Source organism: Ambystoma mexicanum, chromosome 3q (genome assembly GCF_040938575.1).
Source record: "Ambystoma mexicanum isolate Mex_15411 chromosome 3q, UKY_AmexF1_1, whole genome shotgun sequence".
Classification (NCBI taxonomy): Eukaryota; Metazoa; Chordata; class Amphibia; order Caudata; family Ambystomatidae; genus Ambystoma; species Ambystoma mexicanum.
In genome coordinates, this window is record NC_090926.1 from 60,194,372 (window position 1) to 60,210,841 (window position 16,470).

The window sequence follows — 16,470 nt, forward strand, 5'->3', positions numbered from 1 at the left end:
ATTCCTTCTGGAGGTATAGCTGCTGCAACACAGTATGCTTCTTTTAAATGTATGTATTAGTAAAGTATCTGTTAACAGCTGCCTGCTGTACTGAAGCACTACGTGTTTGCCTGTCTTGGTCATTAATCGTTGTCTTCTTTATTGCAGATGCCAGCTTGGAACGAGCTACGGAGCGGAAAACCATGTGAGGCATGGAGTCGCGCTGCTGAGGGATGAAGACGGCGCTGAGGGATGAAGCCGGCGCTGAGGAGGGATGACACTGGAGCTGCAGGAGGATCTGAGTGGAGCTGTGAAATGTCAAGGTGAGTTCTGCAGGTGTGCATAAGCCTCTGTTGCTGCAGTCTGTCTCACAGAGCTTTTCTCTTCTTTCAGGTCTGGAGCCGGAGTTCACTGATAAGCGTTACGCTGCAGATGAACGTGAAGGCACACGCTTGGGGTGTAGCTTTTATAGGCAGCCACTCCAAACTACTAGATGTGCAATTTCAGAGGTATCCATGGCCGATGGTCGGCCATCTTGGGGAATCAGGAAGCTCATTGCAGCCCTTGCCTGCTAGAGCGTACTAAGTGCCAGGTGTGCCATACGTGTGTCCAACTGGCCCTTATACCAGCCTTCCTAAATCTGAGGCTGTCCTTGGTATGTGAATGAGTGGGCAGTTTGGCTTGTAATGATGGAAGGGTGTACGGGTGTGTGGTGGTCTGGATGATGGGCATGACACTGCCTCGCACAGAACCAGATGAATAAACCACCAAGGAACGCTCCAGCAGAGAGCAAGGGCAGAGACACCCAACAGATGTCCGAAACAATGAGGTAACCCCAATAACCCACCTGCTAAAAAGTTCAACTCTCTGCTTATACTGCTTTGCACCCTAAACAAAAACAACCAATTTCTTGTACAGCAAACCGCATGCACTTCACTGCAACAAGACAAAACCACACAGTTTTGCACAACAGCACATGAGAGCCTACCGATCTGTAAACTGCACCCATGCTCAGCGAACAGTGTTAAGCGACTTGAAGTTGCCAACAGGACATCACAAATCTCGCTCTACCTTTATCCTGCTACACCTTACTAACTCTCCCCCGCTCTTACTTTTTCAGATCCGTCAGAGCGCCAGAGGACCACTCCAGTGGTGATAGTGCACAGTATAAATGTCCTTTAACATTAACATGTAAGAATATTTATGCTGCCTTTGACCTCAACACCAGTAAAATAAAAAGCCACGTCAAAATAAGGAAACATTCCCTCCCCATGTAAGAACACTCATGTTGGCTTTGCCCTTACTGCGAGTACTCCATTCCATGGCACAGTAAGACCCAGCTAGGCCAGCCCCACTGTAGTATTCCCCCCACACCGACCCCAATCCTACCATCACATAAAAACACTCAAGTTGGCTTTTCTTTGCCTAAAAACAGCAGTAAAATATGCCATGCTCTTGTCAAAAAATGTTCATGCCCCAATGCCCCTCCCCAGGCCCCAGTGTACATACACACAAATGCACACAGAGATATAGACACAGACACATTCACCCATCAGTCACGCACCCACACAGCTCATTCACAGGAGCACCCATAACATTTAGACTGCGCTCATTAACACCCGCAGTCCCACCATGTACACCATTCACACTGCATTCATTCATAGGTGTGCACTTGCAGACACCTCCTAGCATGCAAACCTACACCCACTTTCACACACCCTCACATGCATGCACGCATACATACATACATACATACCTACAATCCCATCATGCACACAAATACACTTTTTTAGTAAATGGTAATTATTGAAAGCATGGGCCATGCAAAAGCTGAGCCAGCAGTTAAGCATTTAGCTTCAACTGATGGCAGATTTTTGTCATTTGCCCCATCTTCACTTCAATGCCTGTTTTTACACCTCGGAGAGCTTTGTATTTGCTTAAGTAAATACACTGCTCTCCAAGGTGAGAAAAGTGACAGGTTCTAGCGTCTGGCCTGAGCCCGGGCAGGGCGTAAAAGCATAGTATTGCCTGCTGAGTCAAAGTGGTGGGGGTTTTAGCCCTCCCAAACGCATGTCTGTTGCCGCCCGTGACCAAGTGTGCACTCCAAATCAAAAGCATGCCACCAATGACTTCAGTGCTGTAAGCAGAAGGAACCAAACAGTGATTGAAGAGAAACTGCGTGCTCCGACACCCTCTTCAGCGAGTTGGGAAAAATAATTCGAATGCTGAAAATATTTTACAAGACCAATTTCTTCAACAGCCAGATCATCATTACCAGATCACCCACACACCTTGTAGTCGTGGGCTGCCACCGTAAGAGGGCTCACAGTGTGAGTTTTATGATCCTTTGACTCCCGACAGACAAGGCAAAGCATTTGCTGATCCTCTTCACAGAAGAGCTGCAGCGGCTGCTTATGCCTCATGCACATGTTTTTCTCCTGCTGCTTTAACATTTCCACAATGTTTCTGAGTTGACAGTTAGACTGGAGGCTTCTTCTGGAGGTTTGTCTGCACTGAGGGCATTTCACGTCATTTTTCCGGCAGCAGTGAGTGATGCAGGAACGACAGAAGTTGTGTCCACAGTCTATTGTCACAGGATCATTAATATACTCCAAACAGATTGAACAAGTGGCTTCCTCTTTGAGCACCTCAAAATTTGCTCCTGCCATGATAAAATAAATGGAAGTAAAACTGCAAAGTTGTCACCAGGTGCCAAATGTTTTCTGTAGGGAGAGAAAGAAAATGTACTACATTAAAGTAGAGTCATAGGCTCAACGGCTCAGCATTGCACATTACAACCAAGATTATCTCCCTACTTAACATGCGAGTCTGCACCAAACGTCTGGAAATGGGTTGGTGGTGTTACGCCATTTATACGGACGAGTGGTTCATGAAAGCGTGTCTTAGGGGCTCTGTGATTGTACCCTAAGGGAACAGTGACAAATAAAGAGACAGACACCAGGGTAAACAATGTGTTTTATTTAACGTGTACTGTGTTTAATTTGTGTGCTGTGTATGCAAGTTGGACCTTGGGACTCAGTGGTATGGTATAGAAAGAAAAAAAGAATAGAACAGAACTTCCTGCCCAAGAATGGTTTGGGTAGGGGAGAAAAGAATCCAGGAGGATTTGAAAGGGGACAGTTTATAACGACAGTTGAAGGAGAGAGAAGGATAAAACGAAAAGGAAAAAGACTTGCTTTTGCTGCCTCGAGCGTCCCTAGGGCCTAATGCATAAATGCCTACAAGTAGCGCGGGGGAGCCTCCCCAAGACAGTGATTCAGGCGACCTAGCTGCTGATGCTATGGGTAGCTTGGCCAGCCTGGGGCCATGGCAGCTGTCGGCCCAGAACTAAGAACTCCACGTGTAGCCCATCTCCTGTTAACAGATATTTTATTTAGCAGGTGCAGCGCCCCTCCCTACCCAACGGGCTGGGTGCAGTGGTTTCCGTGGGCGCTGCCCCTGACCTAGGACAAGAATGAATGCTCTCTGGCATGGGCTATGGTCAGGAAGCAGGGGCTACAAACGTGTATATGCTCCTGGGGCCTGCATTGGACCCTTCACAAGACGGCCCTGTTGAACAATAAACTGGACAGAAAGCTACTTTTGGGAGTCTGCTTATTTAGATGTCTGGGGCTCAACATCTTAATACTAACAAGCAACTTAGAGGGTCCCCAGGAGTTTCCCTATTCTACCACAAACTACTGATGTGCACGGATTATACTTTATACCACAAAGATGGCATCTGCAGTCCCTCGAGACTACTTTAGAAGGGCTTTAAAGGGCTAGTTTCAGTATAAAGCTCAGTGGAAAAAATGCATTCCTCCCACCCCCCGTTTGGGAGATAGAAATGCAAGTGTGACAGCCATGGTTTAAATAGCAGCTGTCACAACTCCTGACGGGGTCAGTAATGACTTGCGGAATGACCATTATTTTAGTTTTCAAAGGCGCATCCCATTTGTGAATTTGTGTACCCCCCCTCCCCCCGCCCCATATCGGCAAGTGCTCAACGCAGTGAAAAAGGGCATCTGATTGAGCACATCTAGGAAGGCCCCGGTTTAATTAAAAGTATAGGTTTCACACCTGGAAGATACTTTGTGTAAATGTTGAAACTTCCTCCAAAAATAGGTCAACAACCTACAAATTTCTTATCTTATGCTGATGACATGATAATTTTTGATCGTGCCCCCATTGGTCTTCAAAACATTTTGACTTCATTAAAGTATTAAGAAAATAAATGATCTGGAAATTAACTTTGATAAAAACAAAGACAAGGGTCATTTTTAGTCGAAGGATTCGGCTCAAAAACGTATTTGCAGATCAACGGAAATGTCATTGAAACAGTCAAAAGATATATGTACTTGAGCCTTCCTATCCACGATTCTTTGATACTAAATTATTGGCCAATGATTTTAAGGTCAAGGTTAATAGGAAATTTTATGCAGTCAAATTATTGATATCTAAAAAATGGTGGGTAGTCTTTAGAGGGATTAATTAAATGTTAGAATGCCAGTATTGTACCTAGCACTGTATTTGGTTTTACAATTGTTTGGATAAAGAATTAAAGTGGATTAAGCTGCTAGAGGGGAAATGGTGGCCATCTGCCTAGAATTGGTTTGACAACCAAGTCTACTCGAATTAGAGTGCGACAGTCTATATTATCTCAAGATACTTGAATCTTGCATTGACAAGCATTCCATTTAATGCTATGTTAAAAATGTATTGAACTCAGAAGAACAAGTTACTTCCCCTGGTAATGTTCTTTCGACTGGATGTTCCTACCACGTATTCCTCATGTTTGACACCTGTTGTCCAGCTTCAGCATTTTTATTTTTTTATTTTTTTTTTAGGCATAGTGCACTGTGCATCGATGGAGTCGAGTCGATGTCCCTCGAGGCCATCGTCGAGGATGATGTCATCAAAGGCATATATAGCATGCGCAGCAGCCGTTTGTCCCTCCTCTTGCAGCAGACACACCCGTAAAACACGGGAGTGACCATACTCAGCCTTGATGGAACAGAAGCTGTATAGCATGGGAAATTCTACTGAGGGATGGGAGGGCGATGAGGAATACGTGGGAGAAGCATCCAATCGAAAGAACGTTACCAGAGGTAAGTAACTTGTTCTTCGAATGGATTGTGTCTTCCCACATATTCCTCATCTTTGACAGACTCCCAAAGCAGTATTGGTTTGGAGGAGGGAGCAGAATTGGAATGCATACATTTTCATGGACATAGTGAAGTACTGCCTTGCCAAAAGAAGCATCCTGACCAAGGGAAGAATCCAGGGAATGTGTGTATGGAAGACCACGTTGCCGCTTCACAAGTTATTCTAATTGGTACGCCCCTTTGAAGGGCTATAGATGTAGCCATGCCCCTTGTGGAATGTGCTCATAAACCTCCAGGAGAGTCTTTTCCTGCCAGCCTGTAACATTCTGATATTGCTAGAATTATCCATCTATACAAAGTCCGTTTGGAAACAGCCTGGCCTAGCTTGTGTCCAGTCCAATGAAAAGCTGTTCATCAATTCCCAACTTAGACATTCTGGAGATGTAAAAGCACAACGCTCTCTTTGGGTCTAAACTATGAAGTTTTTCCTCTTCCTTGAGGTGGGGATAGAAGGAAGGTAGAACAATTTTCTGACTCAAATGAAAGTCAGAAATGATTTTTGGCAAAAAGGATGGGTTGACCCTTAAAACAACCCTGCCCTTGTAGAAGATTTTAAAGGGTGGCTGGGATGAAAGTGCCTGCAACTCGCTCACTCTACAGGCTGCTGTCAGAGCTACCAATAGGATTGTTTTGAAGGTTACCAACCTTAATGGACATGTGTGCAGAGGTTCAAATGTAGCACACAAAGAATTTTAAAACCAGATTAAGATCTCAAACCGGAAAATGGAAAGGAGAGAACAGATTAGTGAGCCCCTTTAGGAATTGGTAGAAGATGGGGTGAGGTGGAGATGCGCTAGATATTGCAACAATAATACACTCATGTAATAGAATTGATGTTTTAATAGAACAGAAACAGCCGACACGTGTTTCGACACGCTGGTCGTTCTCAAGGCGTACGAAGAATGAATATGTTGATAAATCAAGATGGGATGATCCCTCGAGAGAAGGAGGCGATGTGAAACTCAATCAAACATCGCATACAGAAGACAATCCCTGCCGTAATGGCCGCACATGTATATTACTCGTAAATCGAGCGAACAGATAACACGGAAATCCCCGGAAATTTCGGCAGGGATTGTCTTCTGTATGCGATGTTTGATTGAGTTTCACATCGCCTCCTTCTCTCGAGGGATCATCCCATCTTGATTTATCAACATATTCATTCTTCGTACGCCTTGAGAACGACCAGCGTGTCGAAACACGTGTCGGCTGTTTCTGTTCTATTAAAACATCAATTCTATTACATGAGTGTATTATTGTTGCAATATCTAGCGCATCTCCACCTCACCCCATCTTCTACCAATTTTCATTTCCAGCCAGGGTGGTCTGGCTGCGTGGGTGGTAATGCTGCTGATATTCTAGAAACAATTCCTTGATGGAACTCTTATTCTAATCAGTGATAACTAGCGCACAGACTGTTTTTTGCGAACCCACAGCCTGTCTTTAACTACCCTTTAGGAATTGAGTCACCAGTTGCATTTTGAAATGGGAAAATTCCTCTGACGAGCGCTTAAAAATGGACTGAGCCGCCAAGCAGCCTAATGTACCAATCTGGAGGCCCAGATTAGCTAAGGATAGAAGAAATAATAAAACATCCAGAGTTTTACACAGAAAAGGATCAACATTTTCCTTGCACCAGTTGCAAAACATATTCCAAAGGCAATGGCACAAAGACCTTGTTGCTGGCCTTCTGGTTGAAAGCAACACCTCCATTACATCATCCGGGAGGTCCCAATCCTTATATCTCAGCTTTTCAGATAACATGCATGACTTTTGAGAGTCTTGACCTATGGATGGATAACCCGACCTCCCTCTCGCAAGAGAAGGTCGGCTCTTTGTGGAAGACGCATCAGAGGACAGATGGACATGTCCAGAAGGTCCGGATATCGCGTCCTCCTGGCCCAATCAGGGGCAATTAGGATCATGTGTTTCCCAAACCTCCTGATTACATGAGGAATGACGGGGACTGGAGGAAACACATGCAGGAGTGGAAATTCCCAGTCCACTACAAACGCATCTCCTAGAGCTCCTCTTGGGGGGAAATTCCATTGAGTAATATATCTTTCACACATCTGGTTAACCTCGGTCGCGAACAGATCTACGCGAGGGGTTCCCCAAAGGGTGAAGATCTCTTGAAGGACTTCCTGAGCTAGTTCCCACTCGTGGGCGACTGTGCTCTGCCTGCTCAGAGTGCATGCTGCTGTGTTCTTCTCTCCGGCTAGGTGAACTGCAGACAGAGATTTCTTCTTGTACTGCCCAAAACCAGAGCTGCATCGGCTCTCTGCACAGTGGTAGTGACCCTACACCTCCCCTCTTGTTGAGTTAGTGCATGGCCACTGTGTTGTCCGTCATTATCAGGACATTCTTTCCCAGGACAGAGGGCAGAAAGGCCTTCAGCGCTAGTCCGATTGCCCTCAGCTCCAACAGATTGATATGTAGTTTGGACTCCAGTGGAGACAAATGACCGCTGTCAGATCGTTCGTGTGGGCTCCCCACCACGTGAGTGAGGCGTCCGTCACTACGGTCATCTCCGGCCATGCTTGCCAAAAGGGTTCTCCCTTCAGAATATTGTCCTTGCAGGCCCACCACAGAAGTTCCTATGAGACCCTGTTTGGAATCTGAAGTCGGTCCAAAATCTTTCCTGAGAACTGGGACCACTGAGTTCTTAGAACCCACTGAAGGCATCTCATTCTCAGACAAGCCTCTGGCACCAGAAAAATGCAGGATGCCATGAGGCGGAGCAACCTCAGAAAATCTAAGGCCGGTATACTGTGGGCATTCAGAAATCCGGTCACCATCTGAAGAATGCCTTGAGCCCTCACCTCGGGTGGCAAGCTTTTTCCCAAGGATGTATCTAGCACTGGTCCAATGTATTGGAGCTTTTGGGAAAGGGGGACTCCTAGTAATTGAGGGAGAAGCCCAGTCTGTGAAGAGAGTGGCAGGTGACGTTGAGATGATCCCAGGCTTGTACGGGAGAACACGCCCTGATCAGCCAATCGTTCAGGTAGGGGTGGATGTGAAATCCCCCCCCCCCACCCCCTCCTGAGACTCGCTGCAACCACCATCATTTTGGTGAAAACCCTCTAGGCAGAGGTCTGCCCGAATGGCAGAACTCGAAATTGATAATGAGAACCGCCAACTGCGAACCTCAGGTATTTTCTGTGCTTGTGATGGATTGGCACATGAAAATACGCATCCTGAAGGTCCAATGACACCAACCAATCCTGGAGTTCAAGGGCCTGAAGGATCTGAGAAAGTGTGACCATCTTGAACTTGTCCTTCCTGAGGAACTTGCTCAAGTATCTCAAGTCCAAGATGAGTCTCAGTCCTCCGTCCGTCCGTCCGTCCGTCCTTCCTTCCTTCCTTCTTGGGTATCAAAACATATGGGGAGTACCATCCCTTGTTCCTCTCCACTACAGGCACTGGTTCTATAGCAGCTTTCTCTAGCAGGGTTAAACTTTTCTGAGGTCTCTTTATAAAAGGAAGGCAGTAACTGTGGGCTACGGTTTCTAGATCCCAAGCATCCAGAGTAAAGTCTCGCCATCCTTCTAGATCCTGAGGCAGTCTGCCCCCCCAGAGGTGAGCTGCGACTGAAGACCTCAGATTGAATTTGCGGCAGCTGATGCAGAAGCCGATGGTAAGGAGGCTGCTGCTTGAGCTGGCTTGGCACCTCTATCTCATCCACCACGAGGAAATCTTCTTTGGCCTCTTTGACTGGCCATTCCTCTCCCCCTTCCAACTGAGTAGTAGCGAAAAGATCTACCCCTGCAAGGTTGCCCACTCGGACAAAAAGGCAGAGGTTGTCTAACAGCTGCGCCTAAAAATGTGGCCGTCGCCTTTGAGGTCTGCAACTTCTCAAGGCTCTAGTTAGCCTTGTTGCCAAAAAGATGTCAAAAGGCATGTTGAGAAGCCTAGAATGCATATCAGGTGCCAAACCAGACTTCCTCAACCACGCAAATCTGCGCATAGCGGTGCTAGTAGCTATGGATCTGCTGATGCTTTCCGGAGAACCCAATCCTGACTGAAGAGACTCGCACATGGCCTCTTTGCCGTCCCCATCAATATCTAAGAAGCCGTCCCTTTCATACCCTTAGGGAATGTGCTCTGCTGCCGAAGAGATACAGTCCCATAGAGTATACGAAAACTTTGCGAGGGAACAAGTGGAGTTGGCAGATTTTAGTGCCATGCTCCCTGCAGAATATACCTTCCTCGCCCATCCATCTGCGTATTTGTTGTCCCCATCGGGCGGGATGCTAGCGTACCCTACCTGTTTAGAAGTAGCCATAGCTGCCTGCACCACCAGACTCTCCGGAGTGGGGTGTTTCAACCGGTAGTCAGGGTCGCTACTGGAGGGGCAGTATTTTTTTTGTCAAGTTCTTGTTGACTGCCAGATTAGATTCCAGAGTCTCCCAGTTCCTAGCCACCCTTTTTTGCAGTGCCACATGAAAAGGCAAGTTAGGATCAGTCTGTGAACCCTTCTCCAGAATGGCTGTGAGGTCATCTTGGTCATAGGGCAATGGGGGCCTACTCCAACTCAAGAATTTGCCACTTTTGACATGAGCTGTCTATAAAATGAGTCTGCATGTTCCCCAGCCTCTGGTTTTCCAAACTCAAATTCTGGGGAGGCATCTACCCCACTTGCTGTTTGCAAGTTCTCATACAGGTCCTGCATTCTGGATTCTTCAGAGATAAAGCACTCCGGTACATTGGGTGTACCATATTGTAAGCCAAATGGGGCTTCATCGCCCTCAGAATGCTCCTCCTCTTCAAAAATAGAAGAGATTTAAAGAACTCTCTTTGGGAGTGGAGCATATATTTCGTCAGGTTTTTTACCGACAGGCTTTGACGTCGAAGTGGTCGATATTTTCTTTATCGGCGCCGATTTTAGAGTGGCGCTTGGCACGGACAGTGCAGCTTGCAAGTGTGGCGCAGCTTTCATCGAAGGCATCCGTGTCGAGGGCCTGGCGGGCATCAAAGGCACCGCCGGCATCGAAGGCGTCGACGACCTCGACTTCTCTCATGTCTCGTGTGATCATTTGCTTTTTCAGATCGAGGCCTCCCGATGTGGATCAGGCCTTTTACCCAGGCTCAAGGGCGCACAGTTTTTCAGATGAGTACTTTCCTTTCCAGCTTCTTTCGAAGGCTCGGTAGGAGCATGGCGTTTGCTTTTTTTCAAAAATCTTTAACATTTCCGCCCTGAAGGCTTCACATTCAGCCGAGGTTGATTTCTTTGTAGGGCAAGCAACCGTTTTGGGGGAAACAGACGACGAAGGCGACCTTCGGTGCCTTCTCTTCGACTTCTTCAAAGAACAGTGGTGGGAACCACTCCTCGACCTAGATCGTTTGACCTTCTTCCGAGGAGTCTCGCCTCTCGACTTGACGGTCGAAGGCCTAGCGGGTCAGGTAAGTGACTTTAGGTATTTTTCCTACCTTGGGTTTCCCCTTCCATTCCCTTAAGGATTTTCCCATTTTAGACTGGCATTTGGAACAGGCTGAGGTATCGTGGCCCTCCCAGAGGCACCACAAACAGATACAATGTGGGTCAGTGAGTGACATTTTTTTAACTGCAATCTCTGCATTTCTTGAAACCGGACTTGGGCATTGACGGTGTCGAAGAAGACGACATTTATCTAGGTTTTTTTAACAGGAGTCTAAAGATAAGGCACGCCAAATTTCACGCGAAGCAAACGCTGTTGTGGAAATACGGAACTGAGGCCAACGGGCGCTGCGGGTGCTATATATGCCTTTGAGGACGTCATCCTCGATGAAGGTCTTCGAGGGACATCGACTCAACACCATCGCTGCACAGCGCCCTCTGCCGAAATTCTTTTTTGACAAAGCTGGAAAAGTGTCAAAGATGAGGAATACGTGGGAGGACGCAATCCATCCGAAAGAAATATATGAGCATTGGGCGACTAGCTTCAAGATACTGATAAATTCCATAAGGAAACTTCGAATTACATTTTCTCCTAAATACTGGCACAGATAGGCGAGGTCTTAAAAATAAAGCAGAAGCCTGGTGTAGAATCCACAACATCAAATATCTGGCATCTAAATCCTCTTTTTTTCAGTATACTAAAGGGTTTCTCAGGAAAACTCAATTTGCCTATCTTTTTAAAGTATGGAGCCCTAGAGTAAGACACTTCATTATTGGAATTTGATTTGATCAATTGCCCACAATGGAGTGCTGCAGAGCCCGGTTTAACATTCCTAAAAGATGATAGAATTTTTGCGACTATGTGCTGTAGAAATAGAGACTACTCGACAGTTACTGACACCATGCCCCAGGATGGTAAAGATCTATGAGAAAGGCTGCTCAAATTGGGCAATTTGAATAGTATACAAAGTGATCAGTTTTGGGCCCTTATATTCAGGAGGCAATATTGAATTATGCATGCTTCTACATCTGGCAGCTTATATTAAAAGAACCACTTAGTTGGTATAGAGCAGTAAATACTTGCTTCTCCCTTCCATTGATGGCTTTTTTCATTTATATGTAATTTTATTGTCTTAGATGGCAAAAATAAGCACTTCATTCATGAATTTTATATGAAGACATTTATATTGGATGTTTCATATCTTTTACAAATTTGGGAAGTTGGCATCAAATTCTATGAGTTATGTCATCAGTGATGTCCCGGGTGTTCGTCTCGGCAGCGCACGGTGGTGGCGCAAGTTTTGTTTCTTTAGCTTACCATAACTGGTGAACTTCTGGGGTTTTTTTTGGTTTTACTTGTAAACATCATGTCCCTTTAACAAAGTTTTACCACTGAATTCGATATGTATTTACCAGACCCCTACTTAATTTGCTACAAGTTCTTTATATCATACTCACCCCAATGGAAAAGCCATACAGTCTGCGAATAGTAATGTCTGGCACATCAGGTAGCACCAACAAAGCCCACAAGCACAGAGGACTACAGAAAATGTATCCCTCAACCAATACACATGTACATGACACATTTACTATAGCGAAATATTCATTTCTGTACAATTGTTTCAGCATGTAAAAACTATGTTTGATTTACCAACAATATAATGGAATGCACCACACACCACAAACTGTACACCTCATATCACTTCAGTACAACTTTCCATACAGACTGGCATACAACAGGACCTAATGCCAAAACCTCTGACCAAATAGTAGGTACACTGCATTTATTTCTCCATTACTACCATGTATTATATAAACATTTCTCAGAAGCAAATAATCACTTTTTATTTTAATGGAAACGGCAAACACACTTGAGTGGTTGGAAGAAAACTTTCCAAAAGAAGAAATGAGTGAAGATGGCATCTCTTATGGTAAACAATACATCTTTCAATATAAACAAATAATGTAATTTATACAAAGCTCAAATAGAAATTTCTTTTTTTATAGTACATACTTTACATGAAGAAACACCACCCCAATTTAATTAGGGAGAATACCAAGAATCACAAAGACAAACCCTATCCCCAACTGCACATAATGAAATTATGATAGAGTCTATAAAATTGGATGAACTTAGTAATGACTAAGGTACTATTATATTACAAATCATGTTATTATAACAATAAGTTACTTACTAACTGGTAACGTTCTTTTGACTGGGGGCGTGGCTAGGCAGCCATGGAATAGGCTGCTTCACTTGAGAGCTCCGTGATCCGCGATACCGCGTGGTACCTGACTGAACAGCTCAACTATAAAAGAACACCACCGGGGCATGAATATGCCGGGATCAGGAAGCGCGTATCAGCTGGTGGATTGCAACAGTGTGGCAGAAGAAATGCTACTCTGAAGCTTGGGCTGCGAGCCGCGAAGCCAAAAACATGATGGCGGCGACCTAGACAAAGGAACCCTTTGAAGAAAAGCGAAAAGCAGAGGAGCGGGCCGCCGAGAGGACACAAGCTGATACGTCGCCATGGGGAGCTCGTCAGCTGAGAAAGATTATGTGCAGACAGAGACACGAAGCGCAGAGACCCGCGCATACAGCTGTCAGCCTCAGCTGCAGGTAACGGACTGGCGAGCATCCGGAGGCTCCCCCACCATGTGCGCTCTGATAACGCGCTGCAGGCAGAGGACAGCTCGGGGAGCGGTGGAGCTGGACTGGTCCCGAGGCCTGGACGGACCGAATGCGGTCGGAGGGCCGGCACCCCTAGGGGCACCAATAGACATAAGCGCATGAGTGCAGTGATCTAGGCAAGAGTTGGATACGCTGGGAGAGACAGGAGCGCAATCAGGGCCAGCAGCCCTGCAAAGGCGAGCGCATCAGTATAGTGGGCGCTGGGAGGCCCCACTTCACAACGCACCCAGCAGCATATGAGGAGCCCCAATTAACAATGCACATGCAAGCTGGGATGGCCAATTAATATGAAGCTGTAAGGGCGGAGCAAGAACATTAGGGTGAAGGCACAAAACACTCCCTGCTGCCCACACAAAGGACTGTAAGGGTAATAGGGCAAGCGCCACTTGAAACAAGCCCTAACATAGCAGAGCGGCCCAACAGCGCAGTGACCCCACAGAAGAGCACAAGAGCCACACCCCAATGATGCATGGGGACCCCAGGAAGCCAAAGAAACACAGCACACGCCTTGTGAGGGCGATATTGCGGGCGGGGGAGCAGAAGAACCAGAGAAAACTGCAGCAAGCAGTTATATTGCGACCTTGGGGCAGCGCCACCTATTGCTATGAGACACCAGGCCTGAGACTAGCCTACCCCCACACAAGGGCAGACAGGCAGTGGGACCGCAGGCTACAAATAGCCATATACTGAGGACTGGCGGACGCTGCATCCTATATAAACCTGCACAGTGCTGGCGAAACAGATCCTAGGTGAGGACGAGGGGGAACAATGTCTTTAAGAGGAGATAAACCCAAGGGCAAACAGCCCATGATGGACATCTTTGCTAAGACGCAGCAACCCCTCCCCCCACTACCCCCAGCACAAGTGATGGCCGCCGCATCTGCAGGCGCGGCCTCACCGAGAGAGGACCAGATGATCCTAGCAGCCATCACGGAACTGAAAACCTTGTGAGGAATAGCCATGGCAGACCCGAGAGCAGCACTGGAAACCAAAATAGACGCAGTGGGGATAGAGGTCAACCTATTGAGACAGGATGTGAGAGTGCTTACGGAAAGGACGAGCAGCCTGGAAAGCGTGGTGAAAACTAATACGGACACCAGCACAAAAAATGCCAAGGAGGGCCACATATTGAAGCAACAGGTGGCCAACATGGAGAACTGAGCGGAAGAGGCCGAGGGAAGAGCGAGACGCAATAACATACGTGTGGTCGGCCTACCGGAGGGGGAGGAAGGCCAAGATTCCACAGACTATGTGGAAAACATGCTTATACAGGAAATAGGTGCCAGTAAACTTTCTCAGGGATTCGCAATCTAACACGCACACAGGGCCCTGATGAGGAAACTGCAACCTGGAGCCCCCCCTCGAGCAATTATAACGAAGATCCTGAACTATCGGGATGGAGAGAAGATTTTAGAATTCCTTCGGAAAGGAGGGAGAACAAGGGCATCTGCGACCATCACTGCATACCCTGATTACACCATGCTGGTACAAAGACATCACTACAACTATGTGGCGATTAAGAGGAGACTGCGCACAGCTGGTTTCAAATACATGCTCTTGTATCCTGCAAGCTTAGGATTCTACACAAAGGCAAAGCGCACTTCTTTGACACCCCGGAGGATGTGGCGACATAGTTGGACGTACATGGCTGTCCGGAACGAGATGAAGAGCAAGGCCGTGAGGAACACGATAAGTGATTCAATAGCCAACTTTGAGAGAAGGTTGGGGGGGGGCAGGGGCAGAGATTGTAGGACAGATGATATTTGAACGCTTCCACATTTATCTCTGAGCAATCCGTGAAAAAAATTGAATGTGGAAACCGCTCTATCAACTTCCCAAACGCATCCTTTAACTGTAAAGAAATTCCAGGGACATAGCCCAAACTATTGTCCACTGTGGAGGCAATAATGTCTGGATGCTTTCAATTAACCATTTTCACACAAAATGGGAACAATTCTGCCCACTTCATTCCACAAACTCCATACTACGAAACTTCTAATTGTTGTAATCCACGATTCTCAGACAATCCAGAGTGCTCAGAATATACCTTCAGCCAATGGACCCAAGGCCATAAGAGACTGCAGACTCGCATTCAGAGTGAGTCAGCTCCCTCATTTTCTCCCTCCCGTGGCGAAGAACCTGCCTCCTCTTCCTTTAACTCTTTCTCGCTTTGGGCAAGGCAGGTGAAGTTTCTGCTCTCACCTCGCCTGTTGTCCAAGTCAGTCTCCTGAAGCCTAATAGTGCCCCCCCTAACAAATCTGGTCACTCAATCAAATCTTTGGAGAGACTGGATTTTACGAATGATGAGATGTTGCGAGTGGAGGGTGGGAATCACTCTTATAATCTCGCTGGTCCTCAAGGACATGCCAAGCGCTAAAAAAAACCATATTGCAAAGTATACGGCTCACTTACAACAAGTGCACATAATCATTCTGTGCCAGCATTCCAACTTCCATTCAGTAAATCTGAAAATGCCAATAGCCAGCCTATGTGGGGCTGTGGCAATATTGATTTTGGGCAACAGGTGTGCCAATCATGGCGGTCCACTTGGAGGCCCTTCAATCCTTACCCAAACCATCTGCAACCTACAGATGCTCATTACAGCTCATAATCCTGGGAACCATCGGAGAGGGGTTCCCAAAGTCCCCCATGACACTACCAATCTCTATGCTGGCTTTGCGCCTATCTCAGGACACTGCGATTATTCAAGCATCTCTTAAAATTAAAACAAATTGGAAAATGAATAATCAACCTGCTCATGTATCAGAACTCTTACAAGAACTCGCCTCCCCGATTACAAAGGAGAGAGTGAATAAATTGGTCCCCGTTACCATGTCTCCCAAGGAATTGCAGGGATGGAACAGGGCCTTAGCTGTTAAGGAAACAGCTAATGAAAGGGAGAGGGGGAAATCGTAGAATGGCTAATTCTTCCCCTCTGGAGCCAGAAACACTGGTAATAACTAGTTCGCCCATTTTGTCTGCCATCCCATTGGATTCCATGCAAGATTATGTGCCCTCTACCCTAAATGACTCTGGTTTTCTCCCCTGACATTCATCCTCATGGATCACAAGCCGGAGTTCCTTCGATTTAACAAATCCAATTACTAATTAGGTCAGCACTTTCAATCTCCCTAGCGCCCTTTATCAAGCTATATGAATCTATAAATGAAGATTTTAAAGGCCAAGTAAAACTTGTTGCTGTGGTCCACTCGAAATTGATCTACCACTAAGCATTCTCTATGAAAATCCAAGCCAGG

General features: G+C 46.4%; 1 protein-coding gene and 1 long non-coding RNA gene across 5 annotated transcripts in view; one reads left to right on the plus strand and one right to left on the minus strand.

The window, feature by feature from the left end:
- LOC138582111 (E3 ubiquitin-protein ligase TRIM39-like) overlaps positions 1 to 16,470 on the minus strand; it is a 332,112-nt gene that overhangs the window by 220,043 nt on the left and 95,599 nt on the right. For all 3 annotated transcript variants that reach the window (XM_069653089.1, XM_069653091.1, XM_069653090.1), the window contains one exon: positions 2,271 to 2,702. In XM_069653089.1, coding sequence (XP_069509190.1) covers positions 2,271 to 2,648 — 378 coding nt within the window. In that variant the 5' untranslated portion in view covers positions 2,649 to 2,702. The remainder of the gene's footprint in view (positions 1 to 2,270; positions 2,703 to 16,470) is intronic.
- Positions 1 to 16,470, plus strand: part of LOC138582113 (uncharacterized) — a 205,448-nt gene that overhangs the window by 99,322 nt on the left and 89,656 nt on the right. For both annotated transcript variants that reach the window (XR_011304951.1, XR_011304952.1), the window contains exon 2: positions 148 to 302. This is a non-coding gene — a long non-coding RNA (uncharacterized lncRNA). The remainder of the gene's footprint in view (positions 1 to 147; positions 303 to 16,470) is intronic.